This window comes from Schistocerca piceifrons, chromosome 3 (genome assembly GCF_021461385.2).
Source record: "Schistocerca piceifrons isolate TAMUIC-IGC-003096 chromosome 3, iqSchPice1.1, whole genome shotgun sequence".
Lineage (NCBI taxonomy): Eukaryota > Metazoa > Arthropoda > Insecta > Orthoptera > Acrididae > Schistocerca > Schistocerca piceifrons.
This window is the reverse complement of record NC_060140.1, coordinates 176703046-176728772: the sequence shown is the minus strand read 5'-3', so window position 1 is coordinate 176728772 and position 25727 is coordinate 176703046. Positions and strand designations below refer to the sequence as shown.

The 25727-nt window shown below is 43.2% G+C and overlaps 1 protein-coding gene across 1 annotated transcript in view; it reads right to left on the bottom strand.

The window, feature by feature from the left end:
* LOC124789864 (hatching enzyme 1.2-like) overlaps positions 1-25727 on the bottom strand; it is a 101501-nt gene that overhangs the window by 38360 nt on the left and 37414 nt on the right. The window contains exons 2-3 of the mRNA XM_047257376.1: positions 8195-8302; positions 7817-7917 (exon numbers count right to left, since the gene is read on the bottom strand). Of these exons, the coding sequence (XP_047113332.1) occupies positions 7817-7917; positions 8195-8294 (201 nt within the window). The 5' untranslated portion in view covers positions 8295-8302. The remainder of the gene's footprint in view (positions 1-7816; positions 7918-8194; positions 8303-25727) is intronic.

Here is a 25727-nt window from a genome sequence, read left to right as displayed (position 1 = left end):
GGGTGGATTGTGCAGGTCTTGCACCTGGGTCTTTCACAGGGATACAATCCTTGTGGCAAGGGGTGGGATCGGGAGTAGCATAGGAATGGACTAGGATGTTGTGGAAGTTGGATGGATGTTTTAAAAATAATTATGATTGGTAGAATTAATGCAATTTCTACACCAAAGATTAGAAAGAATACTACTTAAGGGGAATGGGAAGGATCTTGTGTGGGGTCCCTCATTTCTGGGCATGATGCCAGGTAATCAAAGCCCTGGTGAAGGATGTGGTTTAATTGTTTCAGTCCACAGTGTGCTGGGTGACAAGGGGCATGCTTTGTGGCTGCTACTTGGAGATGGTGGGAGGATTGTGGGTGTGAGGGGAAACAGCAGTAGGGATCTGTTTGCAGACTAGGTCTGAGGGTAGTGCTTGTCTGTGAATACTTTTGTGTTGGTGAGACCCTTAGCATAGTGGGAAAGAGACTTCTTGTCACAGCAGGTGTATGGGAAATATTTTTTGCTGTGAAAAGGATGACACTGTTGAAATGCAGGTACTATTGGTAGTTGGTAGGTTTAATGAAGACAGAGGCATGGATGGAGCCATCAGAGAAGAGGAAGTCACCAACTAGGAAGGTGGCAAACTGGGTTGAGGAGGACCAGGTGAAGTGAATGGGAGAGAAGGTGTTGAGGTTGTGAAGGAATGAAGGTAGGATGTTTTGGCCTTAAGTCCAGATCATGAAGATATTATCTATGAGCTTGAGCCAGAATAGAGGTTGGCTAGGAAGGCCTCCTCTAGATGGCCCATAAATGGGTTGCCACAGGAGGGTGCCATGTGTGTGCCAATGGCTGTGCCATGGAATTGTTAGTATACCTTCCCTTCAAAGGAGAAATAGTTGTGGGTTTGGATAAAGTTAGTAAGGTGTATGACATCCTACTGCAACCTCGGGGCACCACTATCCAACTCCTATCCTACCCACAGCTTTCCTCCTCGTCCACCCCACATAGCACCTAAATGCTGCCTAATTGACCTTTTCAACTTGCCACATTCCCCAAAATTCCCTACCAATGCTCCATCAAATGCACAGTAGAAACATTCTCGTAACACTGTTAACCTTTCCACCAAAACCATCAGCTGTGTAGAAATTTCAGTCCTATCCAAACCACTCATCTTTAGCCCTACAGCCAGATTTAACTGTGCTGGACTTGTCAAAGACCTACTCTCCTTCTCCTGATCCCTGCAATGGAAGCACTTATTTGCTGCCAATCCCTCCAACCAAAATCAATCTAATTCCAAAATTGAACTCTGTCCCTCCCTCTTCATACCACCATCCAACTGTGATCCTTGCCCCTCCCACCTAACCACCCTCTTGTCACCTTCCAGGAGTTCCCCCATCATTCTTCTCCAGGTCCCTCACAACACCAACATTTCAGCAGCCTGATCTAATCATCCAACCTGCACACAAAGGTTCCAACAATGTTTTTAAAAACTGCAGTGACTCCCTGGCAGAAAGCCCCCGCCAGTTAACTGACTCCTCCAACTATAAACTCTGCCAGAGTGATCCCATCCCAGAAGTCCAATGCGACCTCCAATCCATGCTTAAAACCTTAGGCACTATCCAGGGCCACTCATCTTAATCCATTTCCCTCCTCACCCCCATGACACCCCGCACACCCACCTGTAGAAGGCTCCCCAAGATCCACAAACACAACAGTCTTGGGTGCTCCATTGTGGCTGGTTATTGTGCCCCCACTAAAGAATTTTATCTCTCATTGACCAACACCTCCAACCAATTGCTTTAATCTAGCCTCCTACGTCAAAGATACCAACCACTTCCTTCATTGACTCTCCTCAATCCACATCACTTTAGCTCCTGGATGCCTACTCATCACTGTTGATGCCTCCTCCCTGTACACCAACATCCCTCATGCCCATGGTCTTACAATTATTGAACACTAACTGACCCAACATCCTTCAGACTCCAAACCCACTAGGTCATTCCTCATACACTTTACCCTAACCCATGACTACTTCTCCTTTGAAAGGAAGGTGCACAAAAAAATCTGTGACATAGCCTTGGGCACACCTGTAAGGCATCCTCCTATGCCAGCCTGTTTATAGGCCATCTAGAAGAGACCTTTCTAGCCTCCCAAAATGCCAAACCATTATTCTGGACCGAGCGAGGTGGCGCAGTGGTTAGCACACTGGACTCGCATTCGGGAGGACGACGGTTCAATCCCGCGTCCGGCCATCCTGATTTAGGTTTTCCGTGATTTCCCTAGATCACTTCAGGCAAATGCCGGGATGGTTCCTTCGAAAGGGCACAGCCGATTTCCTTCCCCATCCTTCCCTAATTCGAGCTTGTGCTCCGTCTCTAATGACCTCGTTGTCGACGGGACGTTAAACACTAATCTCCTCCTCCTCCATTATTCTGGTTTGGGTTTGCTGATGATATCTTTGTAATCTGGACTCAGGGCCAAGATATCCTATCTTCATTTCTTCAAAACCTCAACACCTTCTCTCCAATCCACTTCAACTAGTCCTCCTCAACCCAGCAAGCCACCTCTCTATATGTTAACCTCCTCTTCTCTGATTGCTCCATCCACACTTCTGTCCACATTAAGCCCACCAACTACCAACAGTACCTGCATTTCAACCATCCCTTTCACACCAAAACATCCCTCCCTCACAGACCATCCCTATGCCACTCCTAGTCACAGCCCCTTGCCACAAGGATCATATCCCTGTGGAAAACCCAGGTGCAAGACCTACCCAATACACCTATACAGCACTTCCTATTTCAGTTCTGTCACAGGTTTATCCTACTCCACCAGGGGCTGGGCCACCTGTGAAAGCAGCCGTGTCATTTACCAGCTCTGCTGCAATCATTTCACAATTTTCTATATTGGTATGACTACCAACCAGGTGTTCACCAAGATTAATAGCCACCACCAAACTGTGCCCAAGAGCAAAGTAGACCATCCTGTGGCACAACATGCAGCTGAACATAGCATGCTTGATTTCAATGGATGCTTCACTTCCTACGTCTTCTGGATCCTTCCATCCACCACCAGTTTTTCTGAACTGCACAGATGGGAGTTATCCTTACAACATATTCTCCACTCCCATATTTATCTCGGGCTCAACCTACAGTAACATACCGTATCCACACCCCTCACCCAACAGTTTCCACCCCTTCAGTCTATCATTTACCACCAGTTCTCACCTCCCACCCTCTTTGATTGCCACCCACTGCCAATGCACCTGCCCATCTTTCCCCACTTGCCTCCTCTTTCAGTCCTTTTTTTCTCCATCTCCTTGCCTCACAATCTCCTGATGTTGAGCCTGTTGGCATTCTAGTCCCTGACACTCATGCCAGACAGCATTCCACTCTCCCCCCACCCACACACTACTATCTCTTACCCTTTTCTACCCCCTCCAGATTGCTGCTTCTATCCTATATGACACTTGCATTGTGGCCCAAAGTGACGGAGTTGACCGTTATGTGTGCATAAGATGTGCTTCCTTGTGTATGGATGGTGTGTGTGTCCCTTTTGATGATGGAGGCTGTGGCTGAAAGTTTTATGTAAGTGTCTTTTAATTGTACCTGTATGCAACTTCATGTGTCTTCTTAACAGTATGTAGCAACCTATGTTTCTCCTTTATGTGTTTTACACAAACTAATATGAGTGAAGAGAATGGTCTACCTTGTACTGCAAAAATACTGGAAAGAATAAAACTAACTCATCTTCAAAATTTCAAAAGGAAAAATGGGGAAAAATAGTACAGTTGAAAACAGCTCTGAAAATGGAACAACATATTTGTCAGAAAAATTCTTTTCGTTTTCTGCTGTTTTGGTGATACAATCAGAAAGCTCTTCCTGACTGTGCTTCTTGCCACACTATGCCCTCAACCAAAGAAAGTGAGTGGGAACTGTTGACACTAGGTAGCACAACTTCCATTAACTCACTGCTAGTGCCATTCCACCCTTCTAACTAGAGGTGTTTTGACAGTACATTGTCAAAGGTTTCTATGGTGGTTTTCAATTTTCTTACATTCTTGGTTCAATAATCATACAAGGTGTAGAAAAATTGTGTCATGAAGTTTTAACCCTGGATAGCTGATGCCAGTAGGAACCAAAATCACTAATTTTGTGTGGGTTGACAATACACAATTTTTAAACTACTGAAACTTGGCACCATGTGCTCCAATTGGCTGCAGGATTGCTATGTTGCTGGACGCTCTGGACAACACATGACCACAAATACTTTGCCTGCTGGAGATCGCAATGTATCCAAGGTGGCCTACACACTTGGTGACAGTGTGCCACCCTTCCACACTGGGGGCCTGGGGGCGAATTTGCCGTGGTCCCGACACATCCATTGTAGTTTCATGATAAGTCGTACCGGGAAAAAACCAATTAATAGCTGTTAGTTCACATACAGAAAGTGTTTTACAAATTGTGTTAGCCCTGAAAAGGGCCTTTTTTGTAGCTAGGACATTGTATACTTAAAGCAGGTGCTCGAACTGGTGACACTCTGATGCGGCACAAGCTTGGTAACATTGAATGATGTTCTGCCAAACTCTTTCAAAGATTCCTGGCAGTGCCCTGATGTGACTGACGGCATGTTGAGTGTGATCCATTAATTCCTCTTCATTTCTAGGTGGTTCACGTCTATGGGTGAACTAGAACCTTGAAGAATCCCAACAGGAAAAAGACTGCCAGGGGCCGTGTTCTATGAGCGCCTCTGCCAGCCATTGAAGAGTTCATTTAAATATCCACGCTCAGCATGACTTTAATGTGCAAGCACCCCATCATACTGCAACCACATGCATAGCCGTATGTTCAGTGGAACATCTTCCAGCAGGCCGGGTAGAGTTTGTTGCAAAAACTGAAGGTAATTTGCCCCAGTAAGTCGAGGAGGTAGACCGACCAGCCCAGCAGATGGTCACCCACAATGCCGGCCCAAATGTTGAGCAAAAATTGTTCCTGGTGTCATGGAGGTACGTGACATGAGGATTTCCCCTTGCCCAGTAATGAATGTTTTGAGTCTCGTAAAGGCCACCCCAATGGAAGGTGCACTCTTTGGTAAACAACACAATGGCGAGGATGTCGGGATCTCATGCAACACATCGCAGAAACCACCGGCAAAACCCTAGCCTGTGTTCACAGACTCCCACAGCATTCAGACCTTGGACAGGGTGGAAATTAAAGGGATGCTGCCCATCATCCCTCAAACCTGCCAGACTAACTGATAAGCGACCTCCATGTCATGTTCAACTGCTCGAGTACTTGTCGCAGGTGCTTCCTTGAAGCACTTGAGAACAGTCTCTTCAAATGCAGAATATCGTTATGTTTGAGGTCTTCTAGCATCACCATGATCTTCCTCTAACAAGCCTGTTTCACCAAGTCACCAGTGAATTGCTGTAAATGTTTGCAGGTGCGGGTGGCGTCTTGCTGGGAACCGTTCCTCATACAACCATTGATCTTCATGTGCATTACCGTCAGCTAGTCCATAAACAAATATCATATCTCGTTGTTCTTCAAACGAATACTGTGGCGCCAGGCTTACTGTATGACTAAATCACAGGTGATGTGTGTGTGCTCCAAAATGAAGCTTACGTGTGAATGCCTTGGATGTGAGGTGGAGACAAATAGCAAGACCTATTCAACACGTGTGTATCACATTGGGACAGTGATGGAGCAAAGGACGTTTATATGTGTGAACCGACAACCATAGCACTAACCGTCAACTGAGGAATGACAACAAGGCAATCCCACAGCCAATTGGAGAACATGGCGCCAAGTTTCCATGAATTAAAAATGGTGTGTTGTCAACCTACACTACATCAGTAATTTTGGTTCCTACTGACATCAGTTATCAAGGGTTAAAATTTTGTGACAAAATTTTTTCTTCACCCAGTATATTCTAACAAGGAGGCAATTTGTAAGCCCTTACAACTTTACACAATATTGACATGATTACATGTGAGTAGAGTGGGCTTATGAAGGGAGACATGAAAAGTCAAGTCATATTTTCAGCAATGGGAGCCATGGATTCACAATAACGGCTAGGTCCAGCCAACCTATACTTGTAACAAACAAGTTAGAATATGTATTGGAGGTGGTAGAAGTGCTGTAATAAATCTCAACCTGCATCTTTATATGTGAAGAATAGCAAGGAATTCTGAGGTGAGTAGAAATACTGTCTGGAGAATTCTACATGATAACTGTTTACTCTGTATCACAATGTTTATCAGGTATATAGCAAAGTTTATTTCTGGCTAATAAATCCTTCTGAACCTATTTCCTAACTCAAAAATATGGACTTCACAACTGCCCACTGTGTACTGACAAAGCCACTTTCATATCTAAAGGCAAGGTAAATATCCACGGTCTTTACTATTAGCCAGAAGGGAAGCCTCATTAATACAAGACAACCAGATCATATGGAGCATATATACCTCATGTAGATTCATCCACAACAAGGTTATCAAGCCTTATTTTCTTGAGTAATAATTAAATGATGAACAGTAACCTGAATTTCTCGTAAAAGCACTAACAAAGTTGCTAGAAAATTAATGTGGTTGCACCAAGATGGGTTTCCTTAGTGGCTAGGTGTACCTTAAATCATTGTTTTCCTGCCCAGTGGATTTGTGCAGGACAGCCAAAGACTTATTAACCATGGTCACTAAATTTAATACACTTTATCATTTATATTGCTGATGTATCAAAGCCATTGCATACCAACTGGGCTCTACACCATGAGATTATATGAAAGATATAGTTAGTAAAACACACTGGCCACTCCCAGATGTAGAGATACTACACAAAATGCGCAAAGGTGAGCATGACTATGCTTAGAATAAGGCAAATATTTTTAACAACTATTGCTGTAAACCATAACCAAAAAAATCTGATGTTTCCTAATAACTTCTTGCAAATGTAAAAATTACAAAGAAAGATTATTTAAAATTAAAGGTTAAGACAAAGTTTTTCCCACTTCATAATATTTAAAAAGAACATCCATTATTCTACAGACTTTAATTTATTTTCTCCAGTAAGTGTTCAAATAGTCATCTACAGGAAGAGCACACACTATACAAAAAACTTTTCAGATGGAAAAATGTTCAGTTTTGAGTCCGATTTTAAATATAACTAACTTTTCTCATGTTCCCACTTGAAATTCTGGAGTTACTTCATTTTATACATTTTCTAGCAGCCTTCAGCCAATTTCAGATAAACCATTCGATTCATCCTTATCAGTTTGCTTAAAACACATTACACCCAAAAAAGATTAGGCAGAAATTAAAAAAAAAAAAGCCACCTATATGTTAATCTGAAGCACCCAGTATATGAAATATCAAAATAATTCCCTCTGCAATTTCAGTCAGTTGTTGAAACATAGCTAATAAATGGCAAAATAAAGGAAAATTGGATTTCAATATTCTAGCAGCTATTTTGATTGAGAAGAATATAGTAGTTACTGTTTCATACATTATTTCTTAATGGCAGAGATCAAAAGATTATCATATTTACATCATTGATTATAGCATGAACTAGCCTATTTTTTATTTTCATCAAAGCAGTAATGCTTTTCTTCAGAATTTGCATCATTAAATTAAGAGTTAGATAAAATGTGTAATCTGACACCTTACCATGTGGATATTTAATTGAGGTACATGTGATATGCTCAGTGTCATTTCACTGCGTTGTTTCACTGGAAAGCAAAAACTATAATATCGGTTACAGTATGTGCACATTATGCTAGTAAAGGAATGAAATCATTCAGGTAATGGGAAGTGGTCTGTGGCCACTCTATACAATTTGCTTTTTACCTCATTGGTCATTGCCATGTCTCCTTGAAAAAGTCCTGGTTTCACTTCAGGATCATGGTCTGTCTCTTGCAGGGCATTTAAGCTCTCTATGCTCATGCGACCTGTAAGGAATGATACAGCGGGCAATACGTTATTTGTGTATCCGGTTATTGGTAAGGAGATATAGCTAACAGAGGAATGCGATCATCTATTCAGGAGTAAGGAATAAGGCTTCAATTTTGTCATCTCTTAGCATTTGAAGAACTGGTAGCTATAGCATAGGTCGCTACAGCATACATGGCTGTGGAACAGAGATCACTCTGTATTTTAGTCACTTAAGGGCCTGCTTAAAAGAAGGAACAGTAATATTGTCAAGGATCACTTGAAAGTCTAACCTACCTTCATTAGGAACAGGTGGCATTGTTGAGCTGGGTAAAGGATTCAGAGTCCTTGAAGCTACCATCGATAAAAGGTAGGGCATAAGCAATAGCTTCATCATTGTATTCCCTGCAAACGGAAAGGTTGTCAGTGAGTAAACACATTGCCATTGATTTATTGTTATAGTACTAATAATGACAGCCTCTCAGTGGTTGGGAAAGTCTTTACATATTTAAGAGGTAGTCATAAAGTTTTAATTATCACCTATAAAAGTAAGTTAAATAATTAATTTTTGTTTGTTTTGAGGTACATGTTTGTGGTCCTGGTACACATTGAAATCCTCATGCTACGCACCATGGCACACCACTAGAGGAATCAAAGCAATATGTTGTGACCCTTCTCCACAATTTTGTTTTGGCTTGTCTGGTGGTGTATTACAGTACTGTAGTGTGGCAATTTCAATGTGTACCAGGAAAATTAAATACAAAATCATTTCTTTCTTAATGGTTTGAGATCACAGCAGCTATTTTCATAAATATTACTGAAGGAGCAAATTAATAACAATATTTACTTTTTCAAGGTGATAATTAAAATGTTATGGCTAACCCTCACAGAAAACAATAATCTTATACATGTTCTCACTATTGTAGAATTTAACAATATCAGAGAAGGAAAGTTGCTACAGACCATATAGCAGAGATGCTGAGTCGCAATAGGCATAACCAAAAGATTCACACAATTATAGCTTTCGGCCAATAAGGCCTTTGTCAGAAGTAGGCACACATGCACACATGCACTCATTCAAACACAACTTGCACACACGTCTGCAGTCTGAGAGAACTGAAACCACACTCTGAGACTGCGGATGTGTGTGCAAGTTGCATTTGCGTGAGAATACGTGTGCGTGTGTGTATGTGTGCCTACTGCTGACAAAGGCCAAAGCAAAACCAGTAACTCAATATATCCTAACTTGCCGTGTCACAGTGTACTGTTGCTTCGTGAATACATGTTAGGCACGTCGAGAAACTTTTAATGCCTTCTAATCTTTCATGTATAAAATATCTGAACTATAAAAAAATATTGTCACCAAATCATTTCTTGGAGTAGCCCTATTAGCAAAGAAATCGCCCATCATTATGGATGATTGTACACATAATAATAAAAAAATGTATTGTACATATATTATGGCTCTGAGCACTATGGGTTGTTTCAAATGGCTCTGAGCACTATGGGACTTAACTTCTAAGGTCATCAGTCCCCTAGAACTTAGAACTAATTAAACCTAACTAACCTAAGGACATCACACACACCCATGCCTGAGGCAGGATTCGAACCTGCGACCGTAGCGGTCACGCAGTTCCAGACATATATTATGTCTTTGCTTCTTTACATCTAGTAAAAAATCACATTTAGGAATGTCACAAAAGTTAGAAGCGTACTTTGGTATGTTACCAAGGAAAAAAGATTGAGAAACACAGTCCTAGCCAACTAGCCAATTAAGTTCAATGTTCCCTGAAAGAGTGGTTCGGTGTGGGGCGGTGGAGGGGTGAAGTGGACTGCGGTAGTCGTTCAAATGGCTCTGAGCACTATGGGACTTAACTTCTGAGGTCATCAGTCCCCTAGAACTTAGAACAACTTAAACCTAACTAACCTAAGGACATCACACACATCCATGCCCGAGGCAGGATTCGAACCTGCGACCGTAGGGTCGCGCAGTTTCCAGACTGAAGTGCCTAGAACCGCTCGGCCACGTCGGCCGGCAGTCATTTTAGGGTGTGGACCACCGCGGCTGTGGCGGGGACGGAGCCTCTCCGTCGTTTCTAGGCCCCCGGTTAACATACAATACAATACCAGTTCAATGTTATTTGTATTAATGGAGATAACATAACACTGGCGTAAACTTCCGAAAATACATATGACATTGAGTTAAAAAAAAAAAAAAAATTAACAGCGCCGTTTCTTGATTCTTTGGTGTACTACAAAACTAACAGTGCCATCTATTAGTTGTTTGCTGCACTATGCCATAATAATTACTAAGCAGAGCAGACGACAAAACTTTAGATATCTTTTTTTCTCTTGATCCGATTTTGATGAAATAAAGTACATACGTTTCCTCAAACTACGCTCATGTTACCTGTGAAAATCCCATGAAAACTCCTGTATTAATGTTCAGACAGACACAGCAGTTCTAGATAAAACTTTAAATTACTGTATCTTTTTTGTGATCCGATTTTGATGAAATAAAGTCTATACATTGGACCAAGCTACGCTCAACTTACCTTTGAAAGCCTCATGAAAACTCGTCTAGTAATTTTGGAGATCGTCATATTCAAACAGACAAGCACAATAGTTTAATAGTGTTATCACTAACATAGGTGTAGAAGTTTGGTATCGGCTATTACAATAGCCCTCCCTCCCCCCACCCCCTTCCTAACTCACCCAGAGAAATTTCACAGTCCAGAGGCACTGGCGCACAATGATTTTCCTATTACAACAGGTGCACTGCACTGTATTGCATAATGAAAAATACAAATATCATATGGAAGCGTTTTACATGTTCTGCGCAGTCAATTATGGCACACAGGACCTGTAGCACTGATTAACTGCGGATCCATATGTATCAGTTCTTCAAACTTTGTTATTTTAATTTTCTATAATATGTAACGGTAACGTCCAACAAAATCTTATTTTACTAATTTAAACACGACTGGTGCTACGCATCTCGAATTTTGAACCATTGCCTGTGCAACCTAATCTCTGAAATTGCCCGCCGCAGTTGACTTTTATTGCCTCCATTCACATAGTAAGAAAAATCATTGTTACGAAATAATGTCCCTCCACTGTACAATGAAAATAGAATTTTTGGATCAGCTGCAAATTACCAGGGCGTTCTTAGTATTGTTGTCACTAACAAGGAGACTTGCAGGGGCGAGGCATGTTCGTAACTGCTGTAATCACCGGTTACTTTTTCTTGCATTTCAACATTCTTGGTATATATCTTATGTACAATTTTAGTTGCAGGCATACTACTTGATACTTCTAAAACGCACTGTTAACCATGGGGCATTTAAAACATTAACAGCTGTCATTGTAACAGGCGGCAGTTGGAAGGGCATAGGGGCTGGTCATCTACACGCTACACTCGAATAACTTGCCAGCAACAGCGATTAATAGCGCTGGCGCACCCGACTGGAAGGTCCATCCACTCTCTCGCTGCCGCTAGACAAAGAGGAGGAGGGTTATGCAGCTGATGAAGGCAGACGATAATCGTGTGGCGCCCACAATTCTCTTGTTCTTCCAAAGACGCGTGTGTTATTCTTTCGCGAGTTGCAATGCTGAAAGTGTTCCGATATAAATCAGGATACATATTATAGTATTTCATTCTGTTTTAGTACATACTCGGACGGAAATAAATCGCAACACAATGTAGTAGTTGTGCGACGTAAACGAAAGTTGGTAGGCGTGTTTCCACATCTGAGAGAATAAGTCTATTCAAATTTCGCGCCAGTCGCATAAGAGTGGTGCCACTATGAAGTTACAAATCGGGCTTGTTTTAAATACACGCTGTAACGGTCGTGAACGTTAATTGCCTTTGAGAGTGGCACCTGGCTGTGTTTGAACGATGTCGTGTAATATGGCTACAAGAAGCTGGATGTTCCGTCAGCGATATTGCAGAAAGACTTGGCAGGAACGTAGCCAGTGTACATGGTAGCTGGCAGCGGTTGTCACAGAAGACTTGACTCCGGACGTCCACCTAGAGGGAAGATCTTCGTGTTCGGCTTATGGGTCTGATACGTACTTTGAGCAGCGGCTGGCAGCACAGTGAAACAACGAACTGTTACAAATCGGTTGCTTCAAGGGCAGCTCCGGGACAGATGCCCTGTAGCGCGCATTCCACTGACCCAAACAACCGCCATTTGCTTCTTCAGTGGTGTCAATCGAGAGCTCATTGGAGGACAGAGTGGAGGTCTGTTGTGTTTGCTGATGAAAGCTGGTTCTGCCTCGGTGCCAGTGAAGGCCGTGTTTCGGTTAGAAGGCCAGTTGAGCACCTGCAAACAACCCGTCTGTGTGCTAGACACACTGGACCTACCCCTGGAATTATGGTCTGGGGTGCGATTTCTTATGACAGCAGGAGCGCTCTCGTGGTTATCCCACGCATATTGACTGCCAGTTTGTACGTCAATCTAATGGTTCGACCTGTCTTTCGGGAACAGCATTCCAGTGGGCGTATTCCAACAGGATAATGCTCGCCCACATGCTGCTGTTGTAACCCAACGTGCTCTACAGGGTATCGACATGTTACATTGGCCTGTTCGATCTCCAGATCTGTGTCCAATCGAGCACATATGGGACATCATCGGACGACAATTCCAGCGTCATCCACCAACTCTGTATCGACCGACCAAGTGCAACAGGCATGGAACTCCATCCCACAAAATGACATCCGCCGCCTGTACAACAAAATGCATGCATAGAACGAAGTTTTCACTCTACAGCGGAGTGTGCGCGCCGATACGAAACTTCCTGGCAGATTAAAACTGTGTGCCGGACCGAGACTCGAACTCGGGACCTTTGCCTTTCGTGGGCAAGTGTTCTACCAGGAGTGCTAGTTCTGCAAGGTTAGCAGGAGAGCTTCTGTGAAGTTTGGAAGATAGGAGACGAGTTGCTGGCGGAATTAAAGCTGCGAGGACGGGGCGTGAGTCGTGCTTGGGCAGCTCAGTTGGTAGAGCACTTGCCCGCGAAAGGCATAGGTCCCGAGTTCGAGTCTCGGTCCGGCACAGTTTTAATCTACCAGGAAGTTACAATGCATGCATGTTCGTATGCTTGCGTACTGCATGCTGGCAGTTACACCAGTTATTAGCGTTGTGCAAAGGTTTATATCGCACATACGCCAGCATGTGATCTTGCAATATTAATCACTTAAATATGTTAGCTAGATAAATGTATTCCCAAAATTTCATTAATCTACATTAATTTGTGTTGCGATTTTTTTCCATTGGTGTGTGATTATTTATTCATTATAATTTTAGTGAACAGGTATATTTTTAATGACTTCAAATTAGCTCCTTCGTAAGTGTGAAGTTGTGTTGCTGAAGCAGTATCGACGAAGTAGCGCGCTCCTTAAAAGATACAAATGTATCGTTGGCCATGTTTTGTTTACATCCGATGTATTGCCCCGTGTGGACAACATAGTAATAAGGATTCATGGCATAGAGAAGCAACTGAAAAAACTGATGAAAATGAATAGGTCACAGGGCCCGGAAGGACTCCCAATTTGGTTTTACAAAGAGTAGGGGTCTACTCTACGGCAGTGGTCCCTTACCTAGTTTGCATTTACGGCGAATCTCTTGCCCAACTCAAAGTCCCAAGCGACTGGAAAAAAGCACAGGCGACTCCTGTATATAAGAAGAATAAAAGAACGGATATGTAGAATAACTGAGCAATATCCTTACCATCGGTTTGCTGCAAAATTCTAGAATATATTCTGAGTTCGAATAAGATAAATGTATTAGAGACCGAAAAACTTATGTCCATTAATCGGTGCAGAAAATATCGCCCACTTGAATCCCAGCTTGTCCTTTTATCACATGATATGCTGCGAACTATGGATGAAGGGCAATAAGCAGTTTCACTATTTCTAGATTTCCGAATAAGCATTTGACACGGCAACCCACAGCAGACTCTTAACGAAGATGCTAGTATACGTTAGTAGGTTCCCAGATATGTGAGTGCCTCGAAGACTTCTTAAGCAATGGAAACCAGTATGTTGTCCTCGACGGCGAGTGTTCATCACAGACAAGGGTAACATCACGAGTGCCCCAGGGAAGTGTAAAAGGACCGCTGTTGTTCTCTATACAGGGTGGTCCATCGATCGTGACCGGGCCAAATATCTCACGAAATAAGCATCAAACGAAAAAACTACAAAGAACGAAACTCGTCTAGCTTGAAGGGGGAAACACGATAGTGCTGTGGTTGGTCCGCTAGGTGGCGCTGCCATAGGTCAAACGGATATCAACTGCGTTTTTTTTTTTAATAAGAACCCCCATTTTTATTACATATTCGTATAGTCCGTAAAGAAATATGAATGTTTTAGTTGGACCACTTTTTTCGCTTTGTGATAGATGGCGCTGTAATAGTCACAAACGTATAAAGTACGTGGTATCACGTAACATTCTGCCAGTGCGAACGGTATTTGCTTCGTGATACATTATCCGTGTTAAAATGGACCGTTTACCAATTGCGGAAAAGATCGATATCGTGTTGATGTATGGCTATTGTGATCAAAATACCCAACGGGCGTGTGCTATGTATGCTGCTCGGTATCCTGGACGACATCATCCAAGTGTCCGGACCGTTCGCCGGTAGTTACGTTATTCAAGGAAACAGGAAGTGTTCAGCCACATGTGAAACGTCAACCACGACCTGCAACAAGTAGGTGTTTTAGCTGCTGTCGCGGCTAATCCGCACATCAGTAGCAGACAAATTGCACGAGAATCGGCAATCTCAAAAACGTCGGTGTTGAGAATGCTACATCAACATCGATTGCACCCGTACCATATTTCTGTCCACAGGAATTGCATGGCGACGACTTTGAACGTCATGTACAGCTCTGCCACTGGGCACAAGAGAAATTACGGAACGATGACAGATTTTTTTGCACGCGTTCTGTTTAGCGACGAAGCGTCATTCACCATCAGCGGTAACGTAAACCGGCTTAATATGCACTGTTGGGCAACGGAAAATCTACGATGGCTGCGACAAGTGGAACATCAGCGACCTTGACGGGTTAATGTATGGTGTGGCATGATGGGAGGGAATATAATTGGCCCCCATTTTATCGAAGGCAATCTAAATGGTGCAATGTATGCTGATTTCCTACGTAATGTTCTACCGATGTTGCTACAAGATGTTTCACTGCATGACAGAATGGCGATATACTTCCAACATGATGGATGTCCGGCACGTAGCTCGCGTGTGTATCAAACGGTATTGAATAGCATATGTCATGAAAGGTGGTTGGTCGTCGAAGCACCATACCATGGCCCGCACGTTCACCGGATCTGACGTCCCAGGATTTCATTCTGTGGGGAACGTTGAAGGATATTTGCTATCGTGATCCGCGGACAACGCCTGACAACATGTGTCAGCGTATAGCGCATTGTCAGTGCACGTGCGAACATTACGGAAGGCAAACTACTCGCTGTTGAGAGGATAGTCGTTACACGTATTACCAAACGCATTGAAGTTGACAGACATCATTTTGAGCATTTATTGCATTAATGTGGTATTTACAGGTAATCACAAAAATGGTTCTGAGCACTTTGGGACTTAACATCTGTGGTCATCAGTCACCTAGAACTTAGAACTACTTAAACCTAACTAACCTAAGGACATCACACACATCCATGCCCGAGGCAGGATTCGAACCTGCGACCGTAGTGGTCACGCTGTTTCAGACTAAAGCGCCTAGAACCGCACGGCCACACCGGCCGGCTACAGGTAATCACGCTGTAACAGCATGCTTTCTCAGAAGCGATAAGTTCACAAAGGTACATGTATCACATTGGAACAACCGAAATAAAATGTTCAAACGTACCTACGTTCTGTATTTTAATTTAAAAAACCTACCTGTTACCAACTGTTCGTCTAAAATTGTGAGCCATATGTTTGTGACTATTACAGCGACATCTATCAGAAAGCGAAAAAAGTGGTCCAACTAAAACATCCATATTTCTTTACGTACTACGCAAATATGTAATAAAAAATGGGGGTTCCTATTAAAAAAAACGCAGTTGATATCCGTTTCTATGGCAGCGCCATCTAGCGGACCAACCACAGCACCATCGTGTTTCCCCCTTCAAGCTAGACAAGTTCCGTTCTTTGTAGTTTTTTCGTTTGACGCTTATTTCGTGAGATATTTGGCCCGGTCACAATCAATGGACCACCCTGTATACATAAATGATTTGGCGGACAGGATGGGCAGCAATCTGCAGTCCTTTGCTGATGAAACTGTGGTGTACGGTAAGGCGTCGAAGATGATTGACAGTAGGATAATACGAGATGACTTAGACAAAATTTCTAGTTGGTGTGATGAATGGCAGCTGCCTCTAAATGTAGAAAAATATAAGTTCATGAAAATGAGTAGCAAAAAACCTTTGATGTTCGGATACAGCATTAGAAGTGTCCTGCTTGACACAGTCACGTCGTTGAAGCATCTTGGATTAACATTGCAGAGTGATATGAAATGGAACGAACATGTGAGGTTCGGGGCAGGGAAGATGAATGGCCGACTTCAGTTAATTGGGAGGATTTTAGGTAAGTGTGGTTCATCAGTAAAGGACACCGCGTATAGGACGCCCTTGTGACCTATTCTGGAGTACTACTGGAGTGTTTGTGATCCGTACGAGGTCGGACTGAAGGAAGACATCGAAGCAATTCTGAGGCGGGCTGCTATATATGATACTGGAAGGTTCGGCCGGCCGGGGTGGCCGAGCGGTTCTAGGCGCTACAGTCTGGAACAGCGCGACCGCTACGATCGCAGGTTCGAATCCTGCCTTGGGCATGTGTGATGGCCTTAGGTTAGTTAGGTTTAAGTAGTTCTAAGTTCTAGGGGACTGATGACCACAGTAGTTAAGTCCCATAGTGCTCAGAGCCATTTGAACCATTTGAACTGGAAGGTTCGAACAACACACAAGTGTTACGGAGAAGCTTCGGGAACTCAGACGGAAATCCCTGGAGAGAAGGCGACTTTCTATTCGAACAACATTATTGAGAAAATTTACGGAACCGGCATTTGAAGCTGACTGCAGAAAGATCCTACTGCCGCCAAACATACATTTCTCTTTAACAACCATCAAGTTACGAAGGTAATCCCAAAAGTAAGGTCTCCTATTTTTTTATAAGTACAGAACTCTGTTTGTGTGGCAGTTGGTCACGCCGTTATGAAGAGTGCTTCACGCGCTGTGTGTAAACATGCGCACGCCGCGCTGAGGCGCTGAGTCTTGGCTTGGCAGCCGTTGAGAATGGAGCTCCCGTTGGATGTTACCGCTAAGTGCGAATTGCGCGCAGTTGTTCGGTTTTTGAACGCAAAGGGCACTGCGCCGATTGAAATCCATCGCCAATTGACGGAAGTGTATGGTGAGTCGTGCATGAATGTCAAAAATGTTCGTAAGTGGTGTAGAGAGTTAGCAGCTGGTCGGACCGAAATTCACGACGAACAAAGGAGCGGGAGACCGTCAATTTCTTTGGAGACAGTGTTGAAAGTTGAGCAAAGCGTGCGTGAAGATCGGCGGATCACCCTGGATGATCTCTGCACGTTGGTTCCTGAGGTTTCCCGAAGCACCGCTCACAGAATTTTAACGGAAACATTGAACTACCGGAAGGTGTGCGCAAGATTGGTGGCCACGCATGCTGAGTGAGGACCACATGTGGCAACGAGCTGATGCTTCCCGCGCATTTCTCCACCGCCTTGCAGAGGAGCAGGACAACTTTCTGGACTCAACTGTCACGGGTGACGAAACCTGGGCATACCACTTTACACCTGAAACCAAGCAACAATTACGCCAGTTCATAACTTCCTGAACAGCATGGCGGCGAGCTGGTATGACATGGGCGTACAAAAACTGCCACAGCGTCTACAAAAATGCATCGACAGAAATGGTGATTATGTCGAAAAATAGCTAAATGTTAAAGCTGTAACCATTGTATAAATAAACAGGTGTCTCTACATATAAAAAAACAGGAGACCTTACTTTTGGGATTACCCTCGCAAGATACGAGAAATTAGGGCTCATACAGAGGCATATAGATAGCCGTTTTTCCCTCGCTGTATTTGCGCGTGGAACAGAAAAGTAAACGATTAGTAGTGGTACAGAGTACCCTCCGCCACGCACCGTACGACAGTTTGCGGAGTATGAATGTAGATGTAGATGTAGATGGAGGTGTTGTGGCCAAAAGATTGGTGTGAGCGAGTACATACAGTACGCATGGATACTCATTAAATTTGCCAGTACAAGGTTAAATTTTTGTTTGAGAAATGCCTTGGCTCTGAGCACTATGGGACTTAACATCTTAGGTCATCAGTCCCCTAGAACTTAGAACTACTTAAACCTAACTAACCTAAGGACATCACACACATCCACGTCCGAGGCAGGATTCGAACCTGCGACCGTAGAAGTCCCGCAGTTCCGGACTGAAGCGCCTAGAACCGCACGGCCACCGCAGCCGGCGAAATGCCTTTATATAAGAAATGTTCAGAAGCACAACGAATCCTCTCTTCGAGACACCAGTCACAAACAAGACTTTCTCATCTTGCTTTGTTGCCCATTGGAAAAGGATTGCTCAAGTCCGTGAAACAAGTCCACTCTACGACTCCGTGATTGAAGGTTTCGACAAGAACGACCGCAGAATTCACCTCAAATATAAATAAAACAATGAGTACCAGAATTTTTAATATCATTCTTATTCATGTAGACAGAACAACAGATATTTTCCAAGTATCCGGTATCGCTCTGTAGACCCAATCTTTATGAAGTTGTGTCTTGTACGTTAATAGACGCCATAAGGAATTATTCACTGTAGGCCCTAATACCAGGGCGCGATGCTACGCAATAACGGACAATCGTAAACAATACATAATAATAATAACAATGACAATAATAATAATTGCAGCAATCATTCTGTTACTTTCAACAATTTTTTTGAAGACGATTAAAGTTACGAATACCTCATGACTGGAGACTGACCCTGCTTGTCATCACCGGTTTAGTCCACATTTATTATGTATTTAGGGCTTGGCCAGAAAAGAAAGTCATAAAACGGGAGCTCCAGATGGAAAAGCGTTTCAGAAAAGAAACAGCATCTCTTGGCGCGGGTCGGGCAAGTTATAAGCGGTTTATGTTAAGGTCGTTTCCAGGCAACTGTCGGTAAGCGGAAAGTGTGGATGACAGTAATCGAACGGCCTTGGGGTCGAGCCCCTTGCCGGCACGGTGGCTCACCGTTCTCGGTCAGAGGGCCGACTGCTCTCTGCGATAAAAAAATTAAAAAAAAACTGGATAAAGGAATCAACGGTCGACTTGAATGGACATCATGTGACGTCCGCCCACACCAAATGTAACGAACAATACTGAACAAAATGAAAAAAAAGTCTCCATGCGGAATTTTTTTATTTTCAATTTTTACATTACTTACAGTGCACAAGAAACCTAAATAACGCACAATGTGTTGTATTTATTAATATTTTCATAAATGGCATGAAAAGGAAAGGTGAAGGAAAGTTTGGCATTGCAAATAAGTTTCCGAAAAAGGATTGTACTTATGGTGTCTACGAGGACTCTGCAAACAACTTTCCTAGAAAGAAGAGTAATTAATGTGTGCAAGACTTCGTAATCCGTTAGTTTCATTTTGGCCTTCAAGGAGCCGTCAGCAGCTCCACGCGAACAGCGGGTTCCCGATGCATGTAAACTCTGCCCATCGGCCTCTGGGGTACGGAGCTTATTCGCTCGCTAGCTCTCGACCGAGTAACGTCAGTTTTTGGAGAAAATTGTGAGAAGGTAGTGAGAGTATTGTTTTTTCTATAGAGACTTTAAGCAACTATTTAATTGTAAAAATGCTGCAAGATGCATAGAAAATTACTAGTTTCTCTGTTTTTACAACGAATATCACGCCAGCACATATAAATTATTAACTGGAAAACAATAAAAGTATCTAATTTCACATACGAAATTCTCGTGAACGCCTTACGTTGTCATTTTGGAAATTTATTTGCAGTCTCACATTTTCCTTTGCCTTTTCCTTTTCGCGCTTACATGTACAATATAATGAGCATTATTTCGGTTTATTTGCAGTGAAAGTATGTAAAGACTGAAAATTAAAAAAATGTTTCCGCATACTTGTTCCGTAGATCATGAATACGACACTTCGTAATGATGTGGAACGTGTCAGGTTAATAAAAGGTGTCTATACAAGATATTACATTACACAAAATATTACATGACACTTAATATTTAATTTTTTTTTGGTGGGGCTTGGGGATATTACCCACTTACCATAACCAAAAATTCATCCAATGAGTAGAAGGAGTTGCCATTAAGAAATTCTTTTAATTTCCTTTTAAATGCTATATGCTATATGGCTGTCAGACTTTTGATGCTATTAGGTAAGTGACCAAAGACTTTTGTGGCTGCATAATTTACCCCTTCTGAGCCAAAGTTAGATTTAACCTTGAGTAGTGAAGATCAACCTTTCTCCTAGAGTTATAGCCATGTACACTGCTATTACTTTGGAATTCGTTCGGATTGTTAATAACAATGTATATTGTGAGGCTACAGTGAAGATCCCTAGCTCTTTAAATAAGTGTCAGCAGGTTGATCTTGGATGAGCTCCAGCAATTATTCTGATTGCACACTTTTGTGCAATGAACACTCTTTTACTCAATGATGAGTTACCCCAGAATATGATGCCATGCGAAAGCAGAGAATGAAAACAGGCGTGACAAGCTAATTTACTGAGGTGTATATCGCCAAAATTTGTAATGACCCTAATAGCATAAGTAGCTGAACTCAAACGTTTCAGCAGATCCTCAGTGTGTTTTTACAGTTCAACCCCTCATCAATGCATACACCTAGAAATTTTGAATATTCTACCTTAGCTACCGATTTCTGATCGAATCTATATTTATTAATGATGTCATTCCATTTACTGTGTAGAACTGTATATACTGTGTTTTGTCAAAGTTTAATGAGAGCCCATTTGCAGAGAACCACTTAATGATTTTCTGAAAAACATCGTTTACAGTTTCACCAGTTAATTCTTGTCTGCTGGGTGTAATAGCTATACTTATATCATCAGCAAAAAGTACCAGCTTTGCATCTTCGTGAATATAGAATGGCAAGTCATTAATATATATTAAGAACAGCAGAGGACCCAAGACCGAACCTTGCGGCACCCCGTTCTTGATTGTTCCCCAAATGTGAGAAATCACCAGTTTTTTGCATGTTATGTGAACTGCTTATTTCAACTTTCTGCACTCTTCCAGTTAGATATGATTTAAACCATTTGAGCACTGTCCCATTCATACCACAGTACTTGAGCTTATCTAAGTATTCCATGATTTACTCTTCCCACTGCGCCAACAACTGTTAGGAAACAACGTTCTCATAAATAAATGACTCGTCTGCATGTTGGGCCATCTGGAGTTACTGGTTCCGTCACTTTCATTTCTGGCCACACCATATATCTACAGATTGTTGTTGTTGTTGTGGTCTTCAGTCCAGAGAATGAAACCTACATCCTTCTGAATCTGCTTACTGTATTCATCTCTTGGTCCCCTTCTGCGATTTTTACCCTCCACGCTGCCCTCCAATACTAAATTGGTGATCCCTTGATGCCTCAGAACATGTTCTGCCAACCGATCCCTTCTTCTAGTCAAGTTGTGCCACAAATCTCCTTCTCCCCAATTCTATTCGCTATGGTCGCAGGTTCGAATCCTGTCCCGGGCATAGATGCGTGTGATGTCCGTAGGTTAGTTAGGTTTAAGTAGTTCTAAGTCTAGGGGACTGATGACCTCAGATGTTAAGTCCCATAGTGCTTAGAGCCATTTGAACCAATTCTATTCAGTGCCTCCTCATTAGTTATGTGATCTACCCATCTAATCTTCAGCATTCTTCTGTAGCACAACATTTCGAAAGCTTCTATTCTCTCCTTGTTCAAACTATTTTTTGTCCACGTTTCACTTCCATACATGGCTACACTCCATACAAATACTTTCAGAAACGACTTCGTGACACTTAAATCTATACTCTATGTTAACAAATTTCTCTTCTTCAGAAACGCTTTCCTTGCCATTGCCAGTCTACACTTTATATCCTCTCTACTTCGACCATCATCAGTTATTTTGCTCCCCAAATAGCACAACTCGTCTACTACTGTAAGTGCCTCATTTCCTAATCTAATTCCCTCAGCATCACCTGATTTAATTCGACTACATTCCATTATCCTCGTTTTGCTTTAGCTGATGTTCATCTTATATCCTCCTTACAAGACACTGTCCATTCCGTTCAACTGCTCTTCCAGGTCCTTTGCTGTCTCTGACAGAATTACGATGTTATCGGCAAACATCAATGTTTTAATTTTTTCTCCATGGATTTTAGTTCCTACTCCGAATTTTTCTTTATTTCCTTTACTGCTTGCACAATATACAGATTGAATAACATCGGAGATAGGTTACAACCCTGTCTCAATTCCTTCCCAACCACTGCTTCCCTTTCATGCCCCTCGACTCTTTATAACTGCCATCTGATTTCTGTACAAATTGTAAATAGCCTATCGCTCCCTGTATTTTACCCCTGCCACCTCCAGAATTTGAAAGAGAATATTCCAGTCAACATTGTCAAACGCTTTCTCTAAGTCTACAAATGCTAGAAACGTAGGTTTGCCTTTCCTTAATCTATCTTCTAAGATAAGTTGTAGGGTCAGTATTGACTCAGCTGTTCCAACATTTCTACGGAATCCAAACTGATCCTCCCCGAGGTCGGCTTCTACCAGTTTTTCGATTCGTCTGTGAAGAATTCGTGTTAATATTTTGCAGCCGTGACTTATTAAATTGATAGTTCGGTAATTTTCACATATGTCAACACCTGCTTTCTTTGGGATTGGAATTATTATATTCCTCTTGAAGTCTGAGGGTATTTCTCCTGTCTGATACATCTTGCTAACCAGATGGTAGAGTTTTGTCAGGGCTGGCTCTTCCAAGGTTTAGTTCTAATGGAATGTTGTCTAGTCCCGGGGCCTTGTTTTGACTTAGGTCCATACAGTAAAGCTGCATGCCCTCGGGAAAAATTTGGCTTTAGCTTCCCCTTGCTTTCAGCCGTATGCAATACAGACACAGCAAGGCCGTTTTGGTTAATGTTACAAGGCCAGATCAGACAATCATCCAGACTGTTGCCCCTGCAACTACTGAAAAGGCTGCTGTCCCTCTTCAGGAACCACACGTTTGTCTGGCCTCTCAATAGATAACCCTCCGATGTGGTTGCACCTACGGTACTGCTATCTGTATCGCTGAGGCGCGCAAGCCTCCCCACCAACGGCAAGGTCCATGGTTACAGATTATAAATAAGAATGTAAATGTTTGTCTCTTCAGAATCAGGTATCACCATTCGAATACTCAAGTGTTTCATATAGTTCAAATGGTTCAAATGGCTCTGAGCACTATGGGACTTAACTTCTGAGGTCATCAGTCCTCTAGAACTTAGAACTACGTAAATCTAACTAACCTAAGGACATCACACACATCCATGCCCGAGGCAGGATTCGAACCTGCGACCGTAGCGGTCGCGCGGTTCCAGACTGTAGCTCCCAGAACCGCTCGGCCACCACGGCCGGTGTTTCATATACACTCCTGGAAATTGAAATAAGAACACCGTGAATTCATTGTCCCAGGAAGTGGAAACTTTATTGACACATTCCTGGGGTCAGATCCGTCACATGATCACACTGACAGAACCACAGGCACATAGACACAGGCAACAGAGCATGCACAATGTCGGCACTAGTACAGTGTATATCCACCTTTCGCAGCAATGCAGGCTGCTATTCTCCCATGGAGACGATCGTAGAGATGCTGGATGTAGTCCTGTGGAACGGCTTGCCATGCCATTTCCACCTGGCGCCTCAGTTGGACCAGCGTTCGTGCTGGACGTGCAGACCGCGTGAGACGACGCTTCATCCAGTCCCAAACATGCTCAATGGGGGACAGATCCGGAGATCTTGCTGGCCAGGGTAGTTGACTTACACCTTCTAGAGCACGTTGGGTGGCACGGGATACATGCGGACGTGCATTGTCCTGTTGGAACAGCAAGTTCCCTTGCCGGTCTAGGAATGGTAGAACGATGGGTTCGATGACGGTTTGGATGTACCGTGCACTATTCAGTGTCCCCTCGACGATCACCAGTGGTGTACGGCCAGTGTAGGAGATCGCTCCCCACACCATGATGCCGGGTGTTGGCCCTGTGTGCCTCGGTCGTATGCAGTCCTGATTGTGGCGCTCACCTGCACGGCGCCAAACACGCATACGACCATCATTGGCACCAAGGCAGAAGCGACTCTCATCGCTGAAGACGACACGTCTCCATTCGTCCCTCCATTCACGCCTGTCGCGACACCACTGGAGGCGGGCTGCACGATGTTGGGGCGTGAGCGGAAGACGGCCTAACGGTGTGCGGGACCGTAGCCCAGCTTCATGGAGACGGTTGCGAATGGTCCTCGCCGATACCCCAGGAGCAACAGTGTCCCTAATTTGCTGGGAAGTGGCGGTGCGGTCCCCTACGGCACTGCGTAGGATCCTACGGTCTTGGCGTGCATCCGTGCGTCGCTGCGGTCCGGTCCCAGGTCGACGGGCACGTGCACCTTCCGCCGACCACTGGCGACAACATCGATGTACTGTGGAGACCTCACGCCCCACGTGTTGAGCAATTCGGCGGTACGTCCACCCGGCCTCCCGCATGCCCACTATACACCCTCGCTCAAAGTCCGTCAACTGCACATACGGTTCACGTCCACGCTGTCGCGGCATGCTACCAGTGTTAAAGACTGCGATGGAGCTCCGTATGCCACGGCAAACTGGCTGACACTGACGGCGGCGGTGCACAAATGCTGCGCAGCTAGCGCCATTCGACGGCCAACACAGCGGTTCCTGGTGTGTCCGCTGTGCCGTGCGTGTGATCATTGCTTGTACAGCCCTCTCGCAGTGTCCGGAGCAAGTATGGTGGGTCTGACACACCGGTGTCAATGTGTTCTTTTTTCCATTTCCAGGAGTGTAGTTACTGGAAGGCTATCTGGTATACATGTAATACATATGTAAAAAAAGAGAAAACATACAAATATAAATGTTGGCCTGTTAAAAATCGTTAATCTCCGTAAGTTTTTGGCCGATTGTTTTGAAATTTTGACAGAACTTCAAATTCTAATGCGGGCATGCTTTAGGCACATAATTATTTAATATATGATGTATAATATATGCATATGTAACTTTTTGAGATTTTTTGTAACAACGGTTCTCTATTATTAAATTTCTGAAAATTTATGTATTACATTTATTTAAAAATAGGAAATAAAAACACGCATGTATACCAACAGTCGTTGTATCAAAATTTCAAAGCAATCGGTCAAAAACTTTCGATGTTTCCCGATTAGGAACATCTACACTTTCCATATAAGTACGAACATAGATGTTTGTTTCTTCAAAATCTCAAATCTATGAAAGTTCTTCATGGATTGCTTTGAAATTTTGGAACAACGGTACATTTCGAGTACTCAAGTGTTTTTATATACCTACTGGAGCTCCATCTGGTTTATATGTAATGTATATGTAATAAAAGGGGGAACGTTATAAAAATGTAAATGTTAGTTTGTTCAGAATAGTTTATCTCCGAAAGTTCTTGACCGATTTCTTTGAAATTTGTTCGCAACGTTGAATTCTAATGCAGGCTTCTTTTTAGGTACCTTATTTACCAAAAATCTCAAAATGTGTGAGGCCTATTCGGAAAGTAAGGTCCAT